The sequence below is a fragment of the Carassius auratus genome, chromosome 32 (assembly GCF_003368295.1).
Source record: "Carassius auratus strain Wakin chromosome 32, ASM336829v1, whole genome shotgun sequence".
In the NCBI taxonomy this organism is placed as follows: Eukaryota; Metazoa; Chordata; class Actinopteri; order Cypriniformes; family Cyprinidae; genus Carassius; species Carassius auratus.
The window spans coordinates 20,889,779-20,916,613 of record NC_039274.1 but is presented as its reverse complement, the minus strand read 5'-3'; the positions used below and the strand labels follow the sequence as shown (position 1 = coordinate 20,916,613).

Genomic DNA, 26,835 nt, shown 5'->3' with positions numbered 1-26,835 from the left:
TGCAAACATTTGTATCATAATTTTTAACTTCGACGTGTTGAAATGGCTGGAATGTGGATGTGACCTTCCTAAATGGTATGAGTGCAATTTACAAGTTCCTGTGGCTACAAAATAGCTTAAAATGAGACATTGTACAATAAAATAGAGCATGCTTTTAACATTGAGATTTATGTCTTCCAGTGTGAAAAGAAAAAAGAAAAAAAACAACTCACATCAATATACACAATCAATATAAAGCCAACTCATGGTTCATACCAGCCTTCATCCCCATTCACAAAATCAAAACTATTACCATAGTCATGTTCTCTTCACTCCAAAACATGGTGTGAAAAGCTTGATTGATTTATATAGATAAGGCACAGCTGTTAGTAGAAGAAAGCCATTCATTGGCATGGAAAGTGTGTTTACTATCTAACGTTCAACAATGCAATTCATGCACCGATCTGAACAGCAATACAATAACTTTTACAACAATAATAAACCATGCCAACAACAAATGAGCTCAAGGAGTTAATAATTGGCCACTTTCTTTGTCGGACCTACAATGAGCAATTCCGATTACAAGGGTCAGTGTTTCCATTTCCTTCTTTCCTTGTATGCAAGCAAAGTTTCTTCAGAATGTTTGAAAGAAAAAAAGAAAAGTTTCTGTAAAGAAAGCACCACACAAAGTGGACAAGATTTACTGCAGTGAGAGAAACTGACAGTCTTTGGTGTTGGAGAGAAACCACACCAGGACCAAAGGTCTGCGGAGAGGCATGCAAGAAGCCTGGGAATGCAAGCAGGATGGATATTTTTCAGAGACTGTGATGGCATATTTCCACAGTTATAAACACTGCAAATTTAGCAACTTAAAAAAAAAAAAAAAAAAAAAAAATATATATATATATATATATATATATATATTTGATTTTATTTGTATTTATTTATTTACGGTAATAAAAAAAGTGCGTTACCATGCAGTTAAATTATGAAAAAGTAACCATTTTATTTGCACTTTATTTTAAGGAACAATTCTCACTATTAATTAGTTTCGAATAACTAGTTTATTAGTCCTCATGACCATATTTTAGATCCCTTAATCCTACCCCACACCTAAACTTAAAAACTACTTTACTATCTATTAATAAGCAGTAATTAAGAGTTTATTGTTGCAAAAGTCACAGTTAATACTTAGTTAAGAGTAAACTTCTACTACTTTAGAAGTTGACCCAACTATGACTTCTACTTTCACTCCTGAGAATCCCAGAAATGTGAGAAGGGTCCATTGGTAAGCTTGCTTTTCGAGTTAGCTTGCATACTGACCATGAAAATAAGTGGACCAAAATTCTTCAAAACAAATAATAGCTACTATATTATATTAGTAAACCACTACAGAACACAGTAATCTAGTACAATGTTGATGTTAATGGTTAAAAAAACAATCTTCAATCTGATTGGCTGTCCAGAAGCAGCAGCAATGTGAACCAGACTTCTTACAGATAGTCAAGACTCTGTGAGACTAGACAATGCCCAGCTCTTCAGATAAGGATTTATCAGAACCGCACAGTGTTTTCGATGAAGGACTGATTCAAAGTGATTTTAAATGATTTGACAGATGCAGCACAAAAGAGCTGGATTAACCCTTTCACTCTTACCACTGAAGATCCCACATGGCTTTGACCCTAACATGACAAATCTAAGCCATGCATGTGAGAGGTGGCATTGCACACTGCCATGCTCAAATCACATCTGTGGAGAATGTCATGAAGATTCAGTCTAATTTTGATGAAATCTGTGTTCAATTTACATTTGAGACAACAAGATTTCTTACAAATATTTATTGCATTTATTGATTGGACATACCTGAAGGCAACCAAGCAATATCTACATGATACAATAAATATTCAAAAATTATGACCCTTTTTTTTGGTCACTACATATAGTATATTTTCTATATAATACTTTCAGATTATTTCACATCAACATAATTTGACTCTTTAAAAAATGGACTTTATTTTTATTGAAGCTTCATAAAGCTCAGACAATTTTTATATGAAAAAAATAGAAACGATCAAGATACTGTTGGCTTTAATACATACCAGAACATCTCTGCCAGGATGATGAATACTAACATACAGTAAATCCCCCAAACTCTGCCGCCCCACCCAGTGCTAGCAGTAATTCACAACAATCCCAGTAGCGCATTAAGACTAATGACAGTAGGTATTAAAGATTGATTACAGTCAGCTGAGGAGGAACGGCCATGCTGTGACCCGGGCTGACTCTTATATGGCTCTAGCAGGAATGTTTCTATTGGACTGAAAAACACCAAGCCTCACTTTGGCCTGGAAACAAACCCAAGCAGCTTGCCAAACTCCCAGAGACCCTTACCTCACACACACCGTCACACAATCACACAAATACCTTTAAACCCACTGAATTACTCAAGTAAACTACAGAGCTGAGGATTGTGCCAAGGTTTGCATATTGCAAAAACTGGACTGTAGAAAATGACATCAGAGAAAACGGCCAGAAAATGTAACTACTTTCAAACCAGAAGTCCAAACAGCAAAAATAATTATGGAAACTTTTTCAAACGTACTATTAGGACAAAAACTGAAACCTTTCGAAACATAAGATGATGCTTTCAAACATATTCTGTATTTCTGATTCCATCATTCAGTTCTAAGAGGAGATTTTGATTCATCTATTTGACACCACACTAATTATTCGGATTCATTCACAGTCACTTTTGTAGGTTTGCGCTCTCACACCAAAAGCAAAAAACGAGTGAATTTTTGAATTCTGTCGCTCTTTCAAAACATCAAAAATCGTTAAAAAATACAGAATCAAATCACAATCAAAACTCAATGATATCACAGACAGAGTTAAACAACAAAATATAAAAAATACTTTATATCTATTATAATTGCACTGTTTATCTCGCCTCAACTCTCTTTTTTCAAAGAATCAATAAAAATACTTTGACTTAAACTGAAATCAACTTCATCATTTCCAAAAACTGACATCAGGAACCAAACTGCCCTATGCTAAAGCTGTTCAAAATGTCAATGTCAAACAACATCTATAATGGAGGCTATAATGAAGAACTGACAGAGGCCCATTGTGTGACTACTGGCTACAACTGAAATTTCTGAATAATGAAACTGAAGTCTTTACTAACCATCTGAAGCAATACAATGCAACATTTCTATGACTAAAGATACCAGCAGTGCACAAATCCCAGGCACTGAGTCAACAACTCTTTAACATGACAGCAGAAGGTTTGTTGGATGAATAATCCTCACTACATATTAGCCAACTCATAACACAGACTCCCAACTATCAGTGCTACTGCTCTGGCAGAAAGCCAGCATGAGATGAGTCTTTGAAACGGATATTCTCACTCGAGCAGAAACGTTAAGCTTCGGAGAAGATTATACCAATTACAAAAGCCAACTAAAAATAAGAAAGTGGTGTACAAATTAAAGCTCTGACACTGGTACCGCCAGGCAACCCTTTACTGCCATTTCCAAATACATGAACGTAGGGCTGGGCGATATGGAGCAGAAACTATATCTCGACATATTTTGCTATATCTCGATATACGATATATATCTCGATATCATTACAGGAAAAATAACCCCCCAAAAACTACTGCAAAAACAAATATGCCAAATATTATGTTTAGGGCCCTATGAAACATTTTATTTTTTTCTTCACCATATGTTTTAATGTTACCTAATTCTGTGTTTTAAATGCATAAAAACAACTTAATTAGTTTAAAAAAATTCTTAAAATAGCCTTATGTGAAATGTTTTTTTCCCTTCAGAAATTCTGTGTATTTACATTTTTCTGGTTATCAAATGAAGGCATAAAACATTCATTTAATTTATCTTTAAAACATTCATTTAATTTATTAATTATTTAAAATTCAGCACACTAAATTTTTTTGGTAAACAAAGGTGATTTACTAATAAACATAAAACATGGAAGAAATGTTGTGTGATTATTCCTTAAAAATTATGTTCGTTTCAGTTTAATAGTAGTAGTGGGCTATGTACATTCTGCTTAACCATAGTAATAGATTTTTGGCAAATACTTTTATTTTGACGAACCGTTACAGTTCTGTGTATGTGATCCAACAGTCTATGATGTGATATATGACGCTAGTTTTACTCAAATCAAACGGTCAGATGCTCATGAAGAGACTCTCAGAGCAGTTCTGGAGATGTTCTTCATGCGTTTACGTCCTAATTTAGTGAGACGACAGATGATGAAATCAGCGCGAGCGTCACGCGCACTTCAGTGTGTGTATAGTTAATGAAGGAAGCTGCGCTTCTGTGCCATTCATTAACACAGACACGCAGAACATGTAGGATTCATATTTAAATAGACTTTTCCGGCTTAATATTTGCAGATATTAGTCCATATCGTGATTTGATGTAAGTGCAATGACCTACTTTTGATTAATTCATTCAAAATTGGACAAGTTCAGTGACATTTCACGTTAAACTGTAAATTCCGTTTTTATGACTGGATTCCGCGATTTCGTGCGCGTTTTCTGCATCGCAGAAATCATAGGACCCTACAGTAGACATCTGCCTGCTGTTCGCGCGTCGCCTTAAAACTGAAGTATCTGCATATAATGAAGCCAGTTGTCCTTTTTTTTTTTTTGACTAGTTCTGTACACGCAAGGGGAGCAAATGAGCGGGGGCGAGCACAGCACAGAGAAGGCAAACAAACAAAGTGGCGGAATCAGAATTAAATATAAACAATATATTGATATATACGATATGTCAAAATCCATATCGTGTTTAAAAAATATCTCAATATATTTTAAATAGAGATATCTCCCACCCCTACATGAACGTCTTAACTTCTGTGATAGGCTTTGAAGAACAGGCTGCATCACATCAATGTGCTTCAAGGTAAGGTACTAGGTCGAAATATGTTTAGGTTCTCCACCTTCAGTGTAGGTCCATGGGAAAAAGTAATACATCTTATTATTAATACTCATTATAACTTAAAGTAATACATCTCGACAAGCCACCTAATTTTAGGTATCACTCATTTCGGACAAATTCATTAAAACATTAATACTACACACTTGTACAGCAGCCTTAACTCCCTTGCACTTAAAGAGCTTCAGGCAATGAGTGTGTGTATAAACTGGCAGTCTTGTCATTAGAAAGAATGACAGATGTGTCACCTCCATGTGAATAAAGAAGAAGAGACCTGTGTGCTCGGCTAATCCACACGCTCTGCATTAATCAGTAATGAGCAGATCCACAATCTCACTCTACAAACAATTAAAGCCCATCCTCTCCACTCAAGAGCCAGTCAATTGTGCCAGATGGTTGGCCATTAACCCATATGCTTAAACATTAGCCTTTCGGAAGCATGTGGACGGCAAGTCAAAAAATTTGGATTATATCAAGTGTATTAGATTGAAATAGAAAAATACAATTCCATTTCAACCAGCATGCACTGCACATTTTAGGTGTCTCACTAATTGGACACAACAACTTCAGTTCATTGCGTACTAGTAAGAAGTGAGATATTGCACATGTGCCGTGCAAGAAGGCCTGCCATCAGGAATTGTGCCACAAAAGTTTTAATGAGAAAGTGTCTCCTTAAAATTTGATGTAGTAACAATTACATAAAATTTTTCCAATATGTCTCAGCCGAAAAAAAAAAAAAAACACAATTCTGTCATCATTTACTCACCCTTGAGTAGTTTAAATCTATTTTACTTTCTTTCCTCCACGGAGCACAGAAGAAGATGTTAAGCAGAATGTTCAAGCTGTTCTTTACCATACAATGAAGCTAACTGGAAGCTGTCAATCACTAGTCTGTTTTGATTTTGAATATGAAACCAGAATATGAATCTAGAAATGTAGTTTTCTTCTTCTTGGAGCTTGAATGATCCAGTCTTGTATAAACAAAGAACCTCAGGCATCCCGCTAAACATTTCCTTGTATGTTCCACAGAAGAAAGAATTTAACAATGGTGACAAGATTTTAATTCATTATAACTACATGTATCCCTTCCCTATGAAAGGTCAAAAATGTCAGTCGGCTCAATTAACTTATGTGAATATTTTGACACTGTCACTTTAGTTGAACCAATAAATATTTAGATTTTTGAGATCAAAAATCTTAAACAGTGTTAAATCTCAAAACAGACCACGGAAAACACTTATATAACTAAAGCCTGATTGAAGCAGCATCAGTGGAACATTAATAGTAACTACATTAGTGAAGCTTTGCATCTACAGTCTTGCCAAATAATGAACTATATTACTTGGAAGAAAGAGGTTTATGTTTTCTGTAATTATTAATAATAATGAATATACTTATTTATTGCACATTAGTGTCTAAAACAAAATGCCGACAACAACATGACAAAGGATTATGCTACAAGAGGCCATTGCATTGATTTTATCATGGCCTCTTATGGTTGAAGTACACTTTAATAAATGCCTGCAAACAAATTCTTTTGATTCTGACTTTTAACCTTTCATTCCTCCAGTAACAAAACACCCTTCCAGTAAACTACACACAGAAACGCACTAACAACAGTAACTTTGATAATGTTATCAAAACAGCATCATGTGCTTCTTGGTGTGGAATTACTGGCATCACTGGAATCCACAAGAGCAGCTTTAAAAGCCATTCTTTCGGCTATCGCATTGTATCGCATGACCTACTGTATGCCTTTCTAAACTGTCATCACTCAAAGGGGTTATCTAGGTTACAAAACCCACAAAACTTGAAGCAAATCAAAGAATGTGACAACTGCACACAACACAATATCTTGGTTTATTAAAGGTGTGACGTTGAGTATTTCAAACACAGGCCCAAGTGAGAATGGCTCTCAGACCTCAAAGGTAATGCTTCAGGATTCAAAAGGCTCACCAAGACAAATGACACGTTGGCGTGACAAGTTTTTCTGTTCAGACTGAAACGGAAAATGCTGCATGTACTAACACAATCACAGCCAGCCACATACGTATTTGGTATTTAATATACAGATACCAAGCGTGACATGACAGGAACAGCGGCCAAGCAACCGACAGAATGTCTCGACACGTCAGACTGAGTTACGACAGAACGTAAGGTTTAATAAAGATCAGGTCTAAGCTCAAACCTATTAATTGATGAAAAGCAACAGTAACCTTCCTGTGGGGTTCGGATCATTCTAACCCAAAGTCAATTTTTGAACTGCTTCAAATAGTGGTTTAACTGAGTATTTTGTGATTTTTGCAAATATTTTTCCATTTAGGGTCACAAATGTACATTTTTTGTTAGGACTTGTGTTGGCGCCCACAAACTGGTTTCCATGAAATTTTCAAAAAATCTACATTTTGAAAAACTGCTAAGAATAGGGTTGTGTGTGTGTGTGTGTGTGTGAAATTCGAGACTCAATGTTTACTCAATTTAAGAAAGCAAGGAAATCCAGTTGAGTTTCACAGTGAAAAAAATGTGTCAAAGGTTGTTTTTGGTTGTTAGTATTTTTTTTTTTTTTTGATCTCAATTACTAGACTGTTGCAGCAAAGGTAATGTGAGAAACTAATTTTACTCCCCCAGGAGAACCAGACATACTAAGGCAGCAGAAGCACAAACCGCAATAAATACTACTTACACTAAGTACAAATAATGTTAACTACTATTTATACTTGTAGTTATTCGCACCATAGTGTGCAAATAACCACTAAAAGTAGTTGTGTGTGTGTGTGCGACTTTGTAGCTAAGTTTGAAAAAAAAGTGTGTCATATTGGCATAATCAAAAAAAAAAAAAACTCATATATCCTATATTTTCTTGTCTGTGACAAAATCTACTACATTCAATAAAGGGTTTTTGTTTTTGCATGAATCTTTATTGTCTTTAATGGTGTTCATTTTTCACAAATGGCTTGGAAACCAATGTGGGTCAGTTTTTGAACAAAATAAGATTAATAAAACCTAATAAACCTTTAATAAACTTTGACAAGGCTTTCAGATGATTCCAAGGTCTATAAAACCATTGCTAACAACCTCATGATATATTCAATTTATATAATCAGCTCTTACCTCCAGCACTGGTCCAGCACCCAGAATGATCTGCTCTACTCCGCTAGCAAAGCCTTTCTGACTTAGAGCCGTTAGATGGTGGATCAGGAAGTTGGTGCTTTGGGTCTTGCCAGATCCACTCTCTCCAGAAATAACAATGCATTGATTCTGCTTACTCTGCAGCATGGCATGGTAGGCCACATCCGCCACCGCATAGATGTGCGGCTCCAGCTTGCCCAGCTGGTGATTATCGTACATCTTGACAAACTTGGGGTTATAGATAGGGAGGAACTTGAAGGGGTTGATGACTATTAGGATACTGCCCACATAGGTGTAGATCTTCTCCTGCTTGAAGCGATTGCGCAGGTTGTCCAGCAGAGTCTTTTCGTTGAGATCCGGCAGGTTACAAAGGTCATCAAAGTCTTTCGGTAAGGGCTGCGGCAGGAAGCCCCGCTCCACCATGCGCCGCCGCTCTTCCGTGACCTGCAGCCACATCTGCAAGTTGCCATAGTGGATGGAGCCATCAAGGTTTTTCTCTCGCAGCAGGAATCGGTAGTCCTCGCTGCTGAAGCGGTTCTCCAAGGCCATGCGAGGCCACAGCATCATGCGCTGGACGGGACAGTCGGTGGGGTTGAGGATCCATTCTTCCCCGCCGAACTCCTTCACTTCTGCCAGGACGTAACATTTCGTCCGATCTAGCTTGAGCCGATCAATGACTTGCTCGATGACCTCCGCAGCCGAAGTGATCTTACGGGCGGTGATGGGGCAGTAGATGGTGCCCTCAGCGATGACCCCTGGGTAGATGCGCAGGGTGAACTCAGAGTCCTCAAAGCGTCTTCTCCCGCCAACATCATGAACACTCATATTGGAGCAGAAGTTTCCATTAGCACTCACTGTACTTCCTTCAAATGGGCCGGGTACTTCAAGACATTACAACTGTCAGAGAAACAGAGAAAGAAATGAAAAAATAACTATTAATGTTCAGCTGGGTTTTTAAATGGCTGATACCAATATCTACAGAGCAAAGTGGATGATATCTGAATCAGATTTACATTATAAGAGACAACACAATAAGTTGTTGAACAGTAATTGTACATAATATTTACTACACAATTGTTCCTATGCACTAACAAAGCTGTCACTAAACGTTGAAACTAACACTGCTGTTAAAAAAGTTAATCAATCCTGCAAAGTTATCAGCTGATCTCAAAATATTGCCCAATTAATCTGTATGGGCTGCATCTCCCAAAAGTATTGTAAGCCTAATGAAAGGTGGAACAATGAAACTAAAACACTTGCCAATATAATATCGGAGGATTTTTGCTATATGCGTAGCCTGGTGGCCATTCTCCACTGATTTCACATTGCATCAGGAAGAGCAGATTGTGAAGGTTGAATTAACAGAGCAACAGCAAAGCTCAACAAAAAATACTAGAACCCTCACAAATTAATGAGAGACATATGAGATCAGAAGAGCCCGAATTGTTGGTATGTCTGTGATCAGGACAGCAAGTCTTTGAGGTGTATCCGGAGCCATGGTATCCAGGGTAATGTCTTCATACCAACACAAAGTACACTGAGTATGAACCACATCCAGCAGGAGTAACGGTCAACGCATGAGGAAGTTGTCGGAAAGGCATGTCTGGGTACTAACACGAATAATATCCAAAATCATAAAACCACAGCTGCCCAACTCACTGCAGAATTAAATATGCACCTCAAATCAAAAGTTTCCACCAAAACTGTTGGGAGCTCCACAGAGTCAATATTCACATCGCTGCTAGAGCCAAACATTCGGTCATTCATGCCAATGCCACATGTCAGTTTCAGCAGTGCAAATCTTGGCCTGTGAAAAAAATGAAACAAGTATTCCCCTCTGATGAGTCCACCGTCACAGTCTGTGTGGAGAAGCCCCAGAAAAGGCTTACCCACCCAGACTGCTAAGTACCCAGTGTGAAGCATGGGGGTGGATCAGTCACGTTTTGTGCTGCAATATCATACCATTCCCTATTGTGCAATCAAACCATTCTGGAGGACCATGCGCACTCAATAGTTCAAATATTATACCCTAGAGGTGATGCCATGTATGAATGATAATGCACCGATATACACAGCAAGAGTGGTTAGACAAACATGAAAGTGAAGGTAAACATCTCTAATGGCTTGCACATTCACCAGATCTGAATATTATTGAACCAGTTTGGGGTGTCTTAGACGAGCGAGTCAGCGTCACGCAGTGATCTGGCGACTGTTCTACAAGAGGAATGGCTCAAAAACACTCAGCTCAGGATTTGTATCTGTCATTCCTAAGACAAACTGCTGCTCTCCTGGCAGCAAAAGAATGCTCTGACTACATCATAGTAATAAATTACTGTGGTAAAAATAAGTTTTCAGTTTCATTGACCAACCCCTGTAGACTGTAGACACCCTTGGCACTAACAAAATATGCTTATTGGAAATGTAGAATTATCTATCAAAAGCAAATATATCACTGATGCAATACTAATTTAAACAAATTACACAAGCAACAAGTTTAATTCCTAAGGATGCATGATATATCTGTAACCATACTTGTATTGCACACTATTAGCATTTAAGAAGGACCAAAAATCAGTTTAACAAATATTTACTTATTTTTCTTTTACAGATATTCATAATTTTCTTATTTTAAGTCATATTTTTCTACTTAACCAGTTACTGTTTTTTTTAAATGCCAAATTCTACGAATAAACAATTATTTTGTGGGCCTCAACAAGATATAACAGCATTTCAGGGATATTTGAATTAGCAATTTTCATAACAGCGATGCATTCTGAAGTGAAAAACACCGATTATAAAACAACTTTGCATCACTAGTATGCATGCAGTCTTTTTTTCATCTTCCTTCAAACTCGCTATGAATTTGCAGACATTGAAAAACATGCATTTCTGTCCGAATTTCTGGATATTCAGAATTTCCATAGACATTTTCTCTTTTAGCAAGGGCAAACTGATTAAGTCAGCGATTAACAGTAAGACTTACAAACTGAACATTTTAAATGATTAGCTACAGTTTTTAAGTGATCAAAACAGACCGATTTGGGAGTTACCATCAAGAATGGGCAGATCTGTGCGTCAACACACACTGGGTCACTATCTGCTCTCAACAGAGCACAGAAATTCAGCCGGCTGCCAAAATCACCAGCTGCCACCTTCTCTAACAGACACAATAACTTGATTCACAACCATTCACTTAATAATGCCTGAATAGTCTCCGAGGGTTACTATTCATTACTGAAGCACTGTGTACACTGACACAAAATAAAAACATGGTTGTTGCTTCGTTAAATTGCTATAAACGTTCAATAAATGTCAATGTTTAACATAAAATATCTGACTAGGTTATAATGCCCAACAAACAATTTAATTTCCTGAAATAACACCCACAGACCTGCATTTGTTTGAAGCTAAACAAATCAAGCCTATACCTTCAGTCTTCACACAATCTGATGTGTTATTTCAGCTGAGGGCACAGGCTATCTTTGAAACAACAACTCAAACACTAACAGCCTTGGGTGTTTCAATACAGGAGCCCGTTCAGGAGCAGGGCTTTATTTATTTGTGCTTGTGAGGTCAATGTGGCTCCTGTCTGCTGGTCCCCGTCTCTCATCAGGAGTCAATGAGCCTCCCTCTTGTGCGACTGAGACTGATATCTGGAGTCCAGCCAGCGCTCTCAGGTGCAGAGACAGGTCTCACTGAGGTCTCTGTTCAGTCCTCTATAGTAACGTTACTGCTATAGCAAACAATCTGTGTTGGATGAGCAATGGGCTTGTATTTAGACATCAGGATTGTTTTAGGGCTGAACTGCAGTCCAAGACTTGTTCAAGTAGAATTTTTGGATACCGTTTGAGGAAAAATAGCTGTTAAGGAAATGGAGAGCAGAGAGTTTTATGGCAAAACTAACAGATCATTCTATAGCTGGTTTCCAATACACTGGTTATGTTTAGGAATACTAGCATACAGCTTTTGGTGTACTGTACAGTTCACATCATACCTTTTTAACCGCAAGTGAAAAGCATGCAAAATGCAAACAATTCTACAGTGTTGTCACATAACCTGAAGAAGTGCGCAGTCATCATCCAGCAAATAAATTCTATTACTTGACATTTCTAATCAAAATGTTTGAGATGTTAAAAGCGATTGAAGTTAAGTTTTGGGCCTTTTTAAATGGGTAAAGTTGAAGACACCAAGTAAAAGTTTCTTCACATTTAATTAAAATAATACTGAGACATTGAATATTTATTGAGTTACAGGCAAAAAAACAAACAAAAAAAGCATTTTTGTGTTAGTCGCAGTTGCTTTGATAGAGGGAAGCAAGATACATTTCTAGTTTTCATTTTTTGTTCTTCAGACCTCCTTCTTTAAAAGAAACAGCTCTGACCCACATTTGGTTTTTGACCACTGAAAATGTGTGCAATTTTACAACTTAATTAACTTATGGGCCACACTGAGACACTCATCTCTGAAACTAAATCACCTTGATTTAAAGGCATACAAATCTTTAGAAAAAAAGTGCTTTTTCACATACTGAATGGTCACTATTAACATATGATGCAACAAGGATTGCTAAAATCAACTGATTCTACTAACAGACCTACCAATCTTTCAATAACATAAAATGATGATGCTGCCATCTTTCTAAAGTATTTTTAATTTAATTTTACTTTTAAGTAAGATTTGACACAGAATTAAAATATTTAAATCTAATACTTTAAAAACATCTTGTGCATAGTGTGCATACTGCATTGTGTCATATATATAGTGAATTGTATATTATTCATTATTATTATTATATAATAACTAGGGCCGGGACTTTAACGCGTTAATTGAGATTAATTAATTACACAAAAAATAACGTGTTAACTAAGATTAATTAATTACAGAAAAAAAAATCCCGCATTTTTAATAACTTATTTTTGCACCGCGGAACGTTTCTCACTGGATGAGTTTCGGCGGGACCGATTATACTGAAGCACCAACTAGCGTTCGCTTCGCATATCACTGCAGCACATCGAGCCTCAAGTATCACCTCAACGCAAAACATATAGCAGCTAGCGTGGACTTTACATTTTATGTTGAACTATGTATTATTTTGTTGGTGCAACAGTTTATGTTGAACTCTTTATTGTTTTGGCCAAGGTTGTTGAGAGTTGGACTTAGTATGTTATGGCCTCTGAAGCAACAGAGAGATGTTTTCTAATAGTCAGTGTTTCCAATGTTCTGAATGTAATTGACAGTATTGTGTTTTACTTAAAAAAAAAAAAAAAAAAAAACACTTTACAGAAGGTTCCAGCACCTATAAGCTACCTGAATTTCTGAAATGTACTATTTCTAAATTGTTTCTAAATATGCTGTTGCTACACTTCATGGCAAAAATTGCACTGGTCTGCTAGACTTGGTTGAACAAAAATAAACAATATTTTGTTGCTTAAGCTTATGTATTCAGTCATTATTCAATGGTATACTATAAATCCATGTGAAAAAAAATTACATCTCACTGTTCTCAGGTCAAATATTTATATGCGATTAAAATGCGATTAATTTCGATTAATTAATTACAAAGCCTCTAATTAATTAGATTAATTTTTTTAATCGAGTCCCGGCCCTAATAATAACAGTAATTAACGGATGTGTCAAACATTTAACACTCTGAATAAACTACATCAAACACTACATCCTACTTTCTGATTTCTGGCTTTCAACACAGCATTAAAATGAACATGCATGCACAAACACTAATGCCCAGATCGGTGAAGGGTGTAATGCCTAACCAGATTGCATAAAGAACCATAAGGAGAGTATTAGAGGTGCACTTTGTTGAGCTCTCCAAGGATCTGGGGACCTCACAGCAGAGCAGATGGTCAGCACACTACTTAAAGGATAGCAACAGATTTAGAGGAAGATTCGGCTCCCAGGTCCATGTTGCTCAATCAACTAATGGTTACAGGATGAGGACATCAGGAACTTCACACTTCACAAACTTGATCTAGTCAAAAAGGAACCACATACTTAAGAAATTCCAAGAAAGGAGAGGATACGCTTGTTTTCCCAAACAAACACAGGTTAGGTCACATAGTAGACGTACCAGACATTTTGAGGCTGACAAACTGGGCTAAGATGTTCTATAATCTTCCCTTCAATATCAGCAGGGCATTCTTGAACAAAACAACTTGATGCGGACCATGAAAGTTTCGGCATGTGATCAAGAGTGTGAATCTCTCTGCAGGAATTTGCAATCCTTTGTAACCAATCTTTATCAAATGTGAAACACTGAGGACTTTTTGAAGCATGTCCTTGAGAATGCATGAGAAGTGTTGTCATGGACGGTGGATGAGTCTGGCTGGGGAAACTGGAGGCTTCTGGGACCCAAACAAATATAACATGCAATTTATATTTTAAAGAAAATGAAGCCTATTTTTGTACCATTTAATATAGTACGTAACTATCACATTAAAAAGAATATAATGAGAATAGGGCTGGACGATGTGTCGTTTAAGCATCGATATCGCGATGTACGAATCTACGATAGTCACATCGCATGATGTGCGATGTAGGCTGTCGTAGTTGATCCGTTATTCATTAACTGTACGGGCTAGATGCTCCCCGGCACTTGACGAATTTGATTCGTGGAGAGAGAGAGAGAGAGAGAGAGAGAGAGCGAGCCCCGGCCACACACTCACCGTCTTCAAACAACACTAGCACGGTCTTGCTCTCTCTCCCTCGCGCATATTAATCAAGTGACACGATGGTGTCGATGTTTGAATCATTTAAAATGAGAATGTAAGTGTGCTCATCCCATTTTTGTTTATAAGAAAAAATTTGATTAGATTTCATATCGCAGAAAAATTAAATAACGCAATGTCATTTTTTCCCAATATCGTGCAGCCCTAAATGAGAATCAATAATTAGAATAGTAAAAAAGTTAATATAAATTGACTTTTGGTGATAACTTTTAAAGCCATGTGCTATGAGGCTGTTAAAGAACAATTTTACAGTATGCTTCTGTTGAAGCCAACAGCCTGAATCATTTCAACATATTTTTCAAACGATCGTTTTTAACGACTCCAAGTGAAAAACTGCATTACTCATGATTCTTCAAAGAAATATCTATTAATCAGAAAAATTAAACAAAGTAAATTACTGCAAAACTCTAACCACTTAGTATAATATATAGGGCCGGGACTTTAACGCGTTAATTGAGATTAATTAATTAAACAAAAAACAACACGTTAATTAAGATTAATTAATTACAGAAAAAAATTTCCCGCATTTTTTATAACTTATTTTTGCACCGCGGAACGTTTCTCACTAGACGCGTTTCGGCGGACCGATTATACTGAAGCACCAACTAGCGTTCGCATTTCGCCGCAGCAGCACATCGAGCCTCAAGTATCACCTCAACGCAAAACATATAGCAGCTAGCATGGACTTTACACTTTATGTTGAACTATGTATTATTTTGTTGGTGCAACTGGCAGTTTATGTTGAACTCTTTATTGTTTTGGCCAAGGTTATTGAGAGTTAGACTTAGTATGTTATGGCCTCTGAAGCAACAGAGAGATGTTTTCTAATAGTCAGTGTTTCCAATGTTCTGAATGTAATTGACAGTATTATGTTTTACTTAAAAAACACTTTACAGAAGGTTCCAGCACCTATAAGCTACCTGAATTTCTGAAATGTACTATTTCTAAATTGTTTCTGAATATGCTATTGCTACACTTCATGGCAAAAATTGCACTGGTCTGCTAGACTTGGTTGAACAAAAATAAACTATTTTGTTGCTTAAGCTTATGTATTCAGTCATTATTCAATGGTATACAATAAATCCATGTGAAAAAAAATTACTTCTCACTGTTCTCAGGTCAAATATTTATATGCGATTAAAATGCGATTAATTTCGATTAATTAATTACAAAGCCTCTAATTAATTAGATTAATTTTTTTAATCGAGTCCCGGCCCTAATAATATATTATAAATATTTGTCTATTACATGCATCTTTTGCAATAAATGTATAATATTTTTGCTTCTACAGTACACACACAATTAAATTCTGTCACGAAAACAAATTCCTCGTATGTGTAAACATACCTGGCAATAAAGCTCATTCTGATTCTGATTCATTCTGATTCTGAAATCAACAGTTTAATATTTATCCATATCCATATATGTCATTCAAAGTGCTTCATGGGAATGTAGTTCATTCCCTCACTGAAACTGTTAAGTAAACAACCTTTGTCTTTTTGCCATTTTTCAAACACCTCGGAAAAACTCTTCTGGAACCAAGGCTACTGAAGAAGTGGCGAGCACTGTTGCACTATTACAAACAAAGAAAAAAACTCAAGTGGAATATGAGCTGGAGACTTTATCATAAGATATACAAAAAGTTATTTCCGTGTGGGCTAAGTTATGACCTACTGTTCTGTGCGGTGAACCTAGAAGAAACTCCAAACCATCCTCCACGACCAGCTCAGTGACTCATTTGCTGGACACTTGGAGACAGAGCTCCATTCAAACAGCACTGCCACGTCTATTGGACTGCAAGTCAATTAGTCAAACAGACCCTTTGTTCCGAAACTTAACACTGCTTGAGATCTTTTGCAGGGTTCCTGGAGCAGCTATCCCTGATTATGGAGGCAAGAATGTCTATACAATAAGAGCATATGATCTCAGCACTGGCCGATCCACAGAAAGCATTGAGCCTGAAGTATGTATGAAGTAGAAAAAGGGACTAATGAGGCATGGAGGACCAAGTGTTCGTGCCTGAACATACAAGCTTACGTTCTGCTGCATTCACAAGAAGTCACTGTATGAGTCAATAATGTTCTGAGAGAGCAGGAAAGAGGAAATCACACTTTTAAACACACAAAAACCATCACTGGGACAAACCCTCAAAAATGCAGTGGACAAACATTCATAATCTCAGTATGTTCACTGCCTCTGGGCTTGGGTTTATTATTGCTGGTAATAGGCTAAGATATAATGTTGCAAAACAAACATGTTTCAAAGTAAAGGAAGGGACTGTTTCATAGGACTACAGCCAAGAATAAAGACACAAGGGAAAATATACTGAACAGAAAGTGAGGGAAAACATCCATTGCTTTTGAGAAGCTCTTACACAACATCCAAGACATATATACAATCTAGAAGTCATCCAGCTGAAGCGCTCTTTAAAAGAATTGTTTACCCTAAAAAATAAGAAACATTTCACAGAATGTACTGAAATATTAATAATATAAGAGTGATCAGGGTAACAATTTAAAAAAATCATTGGGGCACCTTACCCCTCTCGATGTCCGTACTTCTCATCATGTCACAGAGTTCTGCAACAATGACCTATTTCTGTAGTTACCTTGACAAAAATGTTGAATTTTTCTGAAGCCTAAATACAATCTCCAGAAGTTAAACAAAGGCTTTAAACTAACTACACCATGGTCACATTACTCCAACATCACCACCATTAATCTTCTGACAACTCTTCCAGTCTTTTCTCTGAAAGTTTGAGTTCGAACAGTTTTCAAGAGTGTGATAATAAACACAGCAAGGCTGTGAAAGCTGACAAGTGATTAGATGAGTTTTCCTGTTTAGCTTGAGGTTTAATGTCCCTGACAACCTCAGTAGTCCAATGTACCCACTTTTCAGAAAATTACTTTTGCAAGACAAGAAAAAGCTTTAAAAATAATACTAAAAAAATCCTATTGTTGTATTACTGATGTATTTTAACCAAAAACCTTTAATTTAAAATTTAAATTCTTAATTGTATGTAACAATAAAGTAGTGTGCAACAAAAGGAAGAAAAAATTTCAATGAATAATGGTTTAAATTTCAGTTAGTTTATCACACAGCTATTGGTTTCCAGTAGAAGACTCCTAACAGTGCACTACTTTTATGATGCTTGGATCTGTGGTCACCATCCACTTTCACTGTATTTAAAAGAGCAGCCTGGACATTTTCATAAATAACTCTTTTTGAAGGTTTGAGGATCATAATACTGCAGTTTATATGTGTATATATCCTTGCAGGACTTAAGAACATGACAGAATTTTCATGCTGGAGAGAGTTTTTATTTTTCTAAAAGTGGTAATGCAAGAAACTCATTAAAATACCAATTAAAAAACACGATTATACCGATCAGTAACAATAGAGGGACGTGCAGAGGCACAGGATGAGAAGCTCTACAATAGAAGAGGAGACTCGGATCATGCAGGGGTCTGTGTGGGAAAGGACCAGGTGAGGGCAGTGAGGCACAGACTGTCTTAGAGATAAAGGAGGACTGCAGGATGAGATAATTACACAGATAATGAGCCGATGGCAGCTGGCCCTTTGATTTATGACAGGGGTAGAGGGGTAAAAGAGGCCTGGGAGGGCATACCAGTTCAGGCACCAACTCGCCCCATGGACATACTCCACTCACAAATGTCTGTGTAATTACAGGCCAGGTCTGCAGTCTAACAGCCACTCATGTTCAGAGATGAGAGCCTGGGCTACTTGCAGATCTCGCCTACAGCTAGCCACACTAAGAGGCGGCAATGACCTTGTCTAGACAATTTCTAAGAAGCATGTATCCTATTTGCTGTCATAGACAGCTAGTTGTGTGAAATGATTGTGGTCATCTCACTCTGATTTTAAACAGACTTGAAAGAATATATATCACCCTTTTGAAAATCAGTGATAGACATTAGAGCTGTGCGATATGGACAAAAAAAACCTATCACGATTTTTTGATCAATTTCGCGATTTCGATTTTAATCACGATTTTGAAACACACAAGCATGTTTTACAGTCATAAATGCATTCAGTATAAATTTCCAAAAGAAAACCAATTAGAGCTTTATAAAAAGTTGTAACATGTCTCTAGAACAGACCTAAGTCAAAATAATCACTAAGATGGCAAACAAAATCTAGACATATGGCAAAAAATTATAATAAAAAAATAAAAAAAAACCTGTGTTCAGGGACGTTTTTTTTTGCCATGCATTGGTCATAAAGCTCATTGTAGCAGTGCCTCAGGTGTTATATGTTTTGCCCAATATATTTATTGCCCAAGGTTCACACGTACTCCGTCTGCAGTGTCTATACAGTAAGTATACAGTAAGTACGCGGTTCAGAAGCAACAACGAGAGCGCATTATTGAAATGCGAAAGCACACTAAAATAATGCACGAGCCCGAATCTATCCGCTCGCACGCAGATTTCTTTTGCTCGGTTAACAAAACAAGATGCGAGTGCTCAGATTATAGACTGTATAAAACTCAGATTATACAGATTAATCTGTACAGATTATGTCTCCTCTCGCTCAACCTGTTTTCGCACCTTTCTATTTATAACCTTTTCTGTTCTCATCTTTTTACCACGTGCAGTGTGAACGTTCTGATCCGTTAACATGGACTCGAAAAAAAAGGCTACGCATCACAGTCAGAGTGTGTGAACCTGGAGTTAGGCGTATCCCCAGTCTGCTCTGTTCTCGCACTCCACTTAGGTGCGCTGCATCCTGATTGGTGTCGGGGCTGCGGAAAATCGTGCAATAAAGCGATTTAGGAATCGCGCACACTCAAATCGTGATTTTATTTCGATTTCGATTAAAACGCACAGCCCCTTATAGACATCTCAATATAAAGAGCTAATTAGAATGATTTCAATATTCATAATGTTGATTAAAGGTACAGGTTGTAGGACCTGCCACGAGAGGGCGCACTACCAAAACAATACCAATCTCTGGTTTGATGATGCTAAGAAAGAGCGTGGAATGATGGGATTTGTTGTCTTCTACCCAACCGCTGACGGCCATCAATCAGATGGAAAGATAAATCATAGATTTAACGAATGCAAAGACGCGATCAGACGCGTCCTCGCGATGCGTCTTCTCTTGTCCCAAACTCTTCTTGGGTCATTTGGTTGGCCCTTGCACTTACATTTACGGGAGCTGTCCTTGTCGACAGAACCAGCGGCAGATGGTAAGCAGTAATTATGTTCCATAAGTAAGTAACAAAATCCACCATAAAACGTGCAAGTAGTAGTAAATAAGGAACTGCTTGAAGCAAGCTAGTGTTTCGCTGGACACTAGACACTACTTCCGCATTTGTCCACGACACTGTTGTCATGTGGTTTCTACGTCAGTAAAGGCAGTAACAAAGGGTAACTAACGTCATTGACAGACGACTGCACTGCCCCATGTCACTGTTTAGAATGGGAATTAGTTAAAAACATTAGAGATATTGTTAGTAATGAACTGGACAAAATATATAACACTAGCCTAGTGGTTTTTGGATATTTTACTGCAAATATATTACAAATTGTACCTTTAATGTCATTCCCATTAAAACAAGCATCTGACTTTTTACGTTTCCTTAAATTCAGGCATAAAAATACTTAAATATACACTACCAGTCAAAGGTTCTGAGTAATTACGATTTTGTAATTAAGATTAAGACTTTTAGGCTCACCAAGTCTTCATTCAAGTGCTGTAACATACAGCCAAGTATGGCGACCCGTACTCAGAAATCGTGCTCTGCATTTAACCCATCCAAAGTGCACACACACAGCAGTGAACACACACCGGAGCAGATGGCAGCCATTTATGTTAGGAGTCAAACTCTCTAACCATTAGGCCATGACTTCCCCTTTTTCATTTAATCAAAAATACAGTAGAGACAGCAATACTGTGAAATACGGTTACAAACTATAAAATAACTATAAAATCTTCTTTTCTAAAATACACTTTAAAATGGAATTTAATCCTGCGATGGCAAATTCCCTTCAGTTTTCAGTACTACATGATACTTCAGAAGTCATTCTTTCAATCAACCAAATTCAGCTTTTGTTTTAATTTTAAAACAAAATTACTATTATACAATAGTTTCTATTGTATAAAATAAATGCAGCCTTGATGAGCATAAAGCCCCTTTCAAACTGCACGTCGGACTCGCAATATTTCCGGAACATTGCCGGGTCGCCTTCTGTGTGAAAGCAACCACGTCCCGGGATTGATTACCGAACTGAATCCGGGTCGGGGACCTAGTAACATTGCGGGGTTCAACCCGGTACGAGTGCTTTGTGAACAAAAGCCAGATCTAATTCCGTGTCGAAGTGTCTTTTACCGGCTGTTTTGAAGGAAGATCAACGTTCGCGACGAAAACATATGTGCAAACTGTAATGAAGCAGAGATCAGTTAGTTCCTCACTTTCCGCGCTGACACCGAGATCGTTTGCTTGCTTCAGTGAAAGTATAACGTGCCTAGCGTTTTCGACACGTACATTACCCGTCACGCGCTGATGTCACGTGTCGTTACGGGATCTTCAAGGGTTGTGTGTGAAAGCACGCACATATACTGGCAGTCATCACTGGCAGTGTGAAAGTGCAAAATCTAGCGACCAGGGAACAATTGCAGGAACACTTTACCCCTGTATTTGCCGGAATGGCAGTGTGAAAGGGGCTTTAGAGACTTCTTAATTATGTCACACTTTTGACCTGTAGCATACACAGTTATAGCTATATCAAGCACAATTAACCCAGATGACACTAAAGAGGGCAGGGCAGTTGTACTGATAAGCATCCGAGTGAAATAAAGAACACTGTAACCTGTCTACAGGGTCTTATTTGTGTTCTTAGGCTACAGATACAATATTTCCGCAGGCCTCCAGGCAAAGGATCATTAATTAAGGGGAACTAGAAATTTCCTGAACTGAAAAACAAGATACATTTCCGCATACTATACAACACTTTATGTTTGGACCAGAATTTGTTTTCTTTTTTTCTTTTTTTTTTTCACATCAGTGGTCAAATCTGATGGGGGGAGGTGGTTTGGATGAGCTGGAGGTTTATCTCAAAACCCTGTTTCAGATTGTGAAGATGATACGCAAAGTTTGTTTATGACAATCAGGATTTTGGGGAGTTTTGTTGTGAATTCCAAGAGCTCTCATGAAAAGCAGTTAAGCAGAATTCATGATCTTGCCCAGAGCTGCTGGTGTCCTGAAAGTAGTCCAGCAGATAAGCCTTTATTTTCCACAGATGGAGCAATGGATAATGATCCAAGCATCACATAAAAATTCCTGTGCAGGTTTCAGGTGGTTATTTTTAAAGTTAGACATTTGACGATTTGATTATGAGCATTTACAAAAAATTATATTTTTAAGAATATTTTAGCTGTTTTTTTTCTATGCAATTAAAGTCAAGGGAGTCCAAAAGAACTGAGCTTTCATTTTTGGGTGAACTATGCTTTTAAAGTCAATTGAAACTAAGAACGCATAATAAAAATCAGTACAATATCGGTATTTGGTCAAAACAAATGAATCTTTTTTTAATATGTCATTGTGCTCATTTCGTTTTTTCACTTATATTTGCCATCATCTAGTACAAATTTTTTTGTTGTAATATTTTTCAAACATTTTTTTTTTTATCGTTTCAGAACTCAAGCATTTATGAAACTGATCCAAGCAGAAGTCACAAATTAGTTAAACTATATGCAACAGATGCCATGAAAACTGCCCACCTAAGTCATTTTTTAAATAAAACTAGTTTTAATACAACTTGCATTTGCAAATAAATATAGATGTGTGTAAACTGCAAAATGTATTGATGAGTATGTGTGTGAATAAAACTCCCTGCAGGTATTTAAAAAGTCTTAAATTTCTAGTATGACAAACACCTTAATCATTTTAATCAAGTTTAGATTGGGATCAGAAAACCAATGGCTATGATTTTATTAAATAAATTTGACTGCTGAAAGTCAAAACATGGCGTGTTGCACGTTCAAGAGGTTTGTGCTTTCAGAGCAGTTCACAATCAATAAACATGATTAATTTGTAACGTTGTAGATGGCCGTAACAGATTACACTTCATCTTTTTGATTGAGCATCCAGCAATAGTAAAGCAACAGACATTTCAAAATAAGAGTCTCTCCGTATATTAGACTTGTTTATAATTAAAAGTCCTGCATCACGCACCATTGCATTATCCATTTTTGTCTACTTTTTACCTGGTTAATATTGCTATTTTGGATACACGATAAACTGTATCTAGCGTTTAATTCAATGTTGACTTGTAGGTTCTGTCTGGGCTTCAAAAACATTCATGACGCTATTTTGTTCCGGTGCTCCACACAATGTGAGCTTGGTAAATGTTGAAAAAAATAACTTTTTTTTTTTGGAAGAGCCATCTCTAACTGCCCAGCATATTGTGTCGGCGGGGAGTGTAAAGCTACTCCATGTGGACGGGTGTCAAAGCGGTTGAGGAGGATGACAGTAAACTGAGTGTTCAAAGCACAGACAGACAATCCCTCCCTCTCCTCTCACTCTCTCCCACTCTGACACAATTTCCTGTGTTGGCTTGTGGCATTTCACTCTAGAGACCTTATCTACAAAAGCCACTCTTCAGAGAGACCCAGCAACACACAGGCTGTTTAAAAAGAGAGATTCCCTCCCATTTCCCCTCACTACTGAATCACAGCAGTACATCTGCATGCCACACTCTTCAGTTTCCTGTCTGCTCGTCCCTCTCTGTCCTTTACCTTCCCTCTCTCTCGCTGGACACATGAGGATAAGGCTGCTGATCAGAGGACTGTCCTGAAATCTCTTCAAAGAGAAAGTAGGACTACTTCACCATTCACAATCTTCTACACTACAAGTATGTACTTCACTAGTGATGAGAAACTACATACGAGTATTATTTCAAAATCTTTCAAAAACAATTTACCAATCCCAAACCAATGGTAGTGTATAAAGTACTAGGTATGACTTACTATCAGGAATATATGGGTACACACACACACACTCATGTTTGTTAGGCGTAATGGTTTTTATAATGTTGAAACTGTATATTCTATCGCCCTTCACCAACCCTAACCCTAGATAGATCGATAGATAGATAATTTATATATTTATATTCGTTCATTGTGTTTATTGTGTTGTCAAAAGTCCCGATGTCGGTTCCCCTGAAATGTTAAAATAAAATAATCAAATAATTGGCTACAAAAATCATTATGTCAAACTCTTCTCTGAGCGCTACATATCCACATATAAACACGGAAGCATTTGAAAGCAGTGTCTATCAGCGAATCCATCAATGAGAGGATATATTAGGGATCCACTGATAGACGTGGCTTTCAAATGCTTCCGTGTGAATCTGTGGAAGCACTCAGTGGAGAGCATGAAGTGATGATCACTGTAGCCAATCACAGACATGTCTGTAGGGTGTGAGAACACGATTAAAGCATTAAAGCCCAAAGTAAGTTTCGAGCTCCGATTTAAAAATAAAAGAGATGACACTCTTCTAATAGGTACATTCTGACAGATAAATCTATATTGTTTACATAAAATATTCCATAATAAAAACAGCAGTGGCAGGCAACAAAGTGACCGTGGGCAAATCGCATACCTCTCATTACAATACTAAGACTAATTCTAATTGTGCATACTATTTAGAATAGGCAGAATGTGAATTTGGACACTTTCCAGGACTGAGAGAACGTAGATGGTAAAGAGGGTTGGGAGGATTCCAGGATCGGTCTCTAGTCATTGCGCAGCCTGCTGGGGAGTCACATTCTCCTATTCCGCAGACAGACAGGAGGGATGACATCACCATCCCAGCACAGACTGCAAAGCAAATGCATGACAGGCCTTCTCAGACCGTTACAAACCCCTATGAGAAGTATCTGGAAGGATATACCTGCCCCTGCTGTTCTCTCATCCACTCCAGGATTAAAACCATAGGAAAACTGCTTTTCACCAAGGAATATCCTCAGTCAACAAGACGGGGAACTTCCATGCGTTATATAACAAGCAGGTTGATTCTGTCACTTGACAATTGTGTAGGGTAAATGAAGCCAAAATGAAACACATTGAAGCTGTTTTACCACCGTCAGGAAGCCAAAACTGGAATATTTATGTTAGAACTGCATGCAAAAGAGACAAGCACTTCAACAAATGTGATTCTGGACCACAAACCAGTCTTAATTTTCTGGGGTATATTTGTAGCAATAACCAAAAAACATTGTATTGGTCAGGATTATACTTATATTATACTTTTATGCCAAAAAACATTAGGATCGATCAAGGTCCATGTAAATTTCCCACCTTAAATCTATCAAAACTTAATTTTTGATAAGTAATATGCATTGCTAAGAATTCATTTGGACAACTTCAAAGGTGATTTTCTCAGTATTTAGGTTTTTTTTTTTTTTTTTGCACCCTCAGATTCCAGATTTTCAAACTCCAGATTTTCATCTCGGTCAAATATTGTCCAATCCTAATAAACCATACATCAATGGAAAGCTTGGTCACAACGGTCACAAATCAGACCCCACAAAACTCAGATCAGGCTTGTATCAGCCTGAAGAAATTCAGAGTGAGCTGGAGCAGGAAATATGCAAGTATTTAAGCCAAAAGCTGCAGAGAAACAGCATGTCCTTCAGTTTGTGTCAACATTTGGACACAAGACTATCAACATTGTTTAAGAAAACAATGGGTTAAGGTTGGAATCATTTGACAGTTGTGACCAGTTTTGGGAGAAATGCATTTTACAAAATAGGATTACTGTTTCAAAGTGGTGAGTAAAGTAAAAAAAAACAAGAACATTTCTATCAAAATACAAAAGTTACTTTTTCTCTCACCAGAGTAGTTATGCCTACTTTTCTAGTAGATTTATTTTTTTGTTTGTTTGGTTTTTTTGACAGTCATAGTGGTATTACTAGGTATTCTTTGTGAGAAAAATACTAAAAAGCTTCTATAAAAAGTAAAACAGTAACACAAGTAATTTTCTTAGGAGTAACACAATGATGGAACATGGTAACATTCTCCAACATTGGACATTTGGTTCAAACTCTGTCCTACCAGGAGCAAAAAAGCTGCGAAGCCACACATTCATAACATATTTCAATATTTAATATACAACATGGAACATTTTTCAGACCAATGAGCTTTCAATCAGCGCAACAAAAAAGGAAACCAAGAGATCTGTTGTTGGGGCACAAGTTTGATCATGGTCATAGTTGGTTAGAAAATGAAGGAGATCAAATGTCTTGCTTATGGCTTGATCAGATTAGGAGACTAATTAAAGCAACACATGTGTACATTACAACTGTAGTATCATTTTCCATCCCTTGTCCACCAAAATAATGATGTGATCCTAAGCACACTTTAGATCACAAGGGTTTACCAGCAAAATCTCAATACTGAAACCTTGATATGTCTATTCATCAAGCCAGTGAAAATCCCTGCGGGGTGCACAAAGAGATGCAGGGAAATGCAGAATTACTATCGATCAGTCTCTGAATCAGAAATGAGGACTGTGAGTAAACATTAAGTACAGTGCATTTAGATAGGCCTGTGATAGGAGCAACAGATGGCGAGCAATCATGATGAACCGACACTAGTGCAACCGACTTCATTCAAGCTACACAGGAGGGAAATGAATCAGGAACATAGAGGGAGGTCTGGATCGTCTTTGCAATGATAATTTGTGGAAACTTTCACCAAGGAGTGAAGGAGTCATATCACAGCACTATAACTCATGGTCTGAACTAAGTTCAACAAGTCGACTTACACTACGACTTTCATATACATCAGTGTTTCAAGATCTACAGACTACACCACAATTCACATTCTTGATTTTTTGCATTAATTTTTTTTTACTGACCCAGAAATAGAAAATTGCCAAAATGCCAAAAATGTACAAAAAAAAACAAACTTACAGGTGCTGGTCATATAATTAGAATTTCATCAAAAAGTTGATTTATTTCACTAATTCCATTCAAAAAGTGAAACTTGTATA

At 37.2% G+C, this 26,835-nt stretch overlaps 1 protein-coding gene across 6 annotated transcripts in view; it reads right to left on the bottom strand.

Annotated features, from left to right (window-relative positions):
* The window catches only part of LOC113051808 (unconventional myosin-IXa-like), a 121,342-nt gene that overhangs the window by 81,154 nt on the left and 13,353 nt on the right, over positions 1–26,835 (bottom strand). For all 6 annotated transcript variants that reach the window (XM_026215909.1, XM_026215910.1, XM_026215912.1 and 3 more), the window contains exon 2: positions 8,055–8,969. In XM_026215909.1, coding sequence (XP_026071694.1) covers positions 8,055–8,897 — 843 coding nt within the window. In that variant the 5' untranslated portion in view covers positions 8,898–8,969. The remainder of the gene's footprint in view (positions 1–8,054; positions 8,970–26,835) is intronic.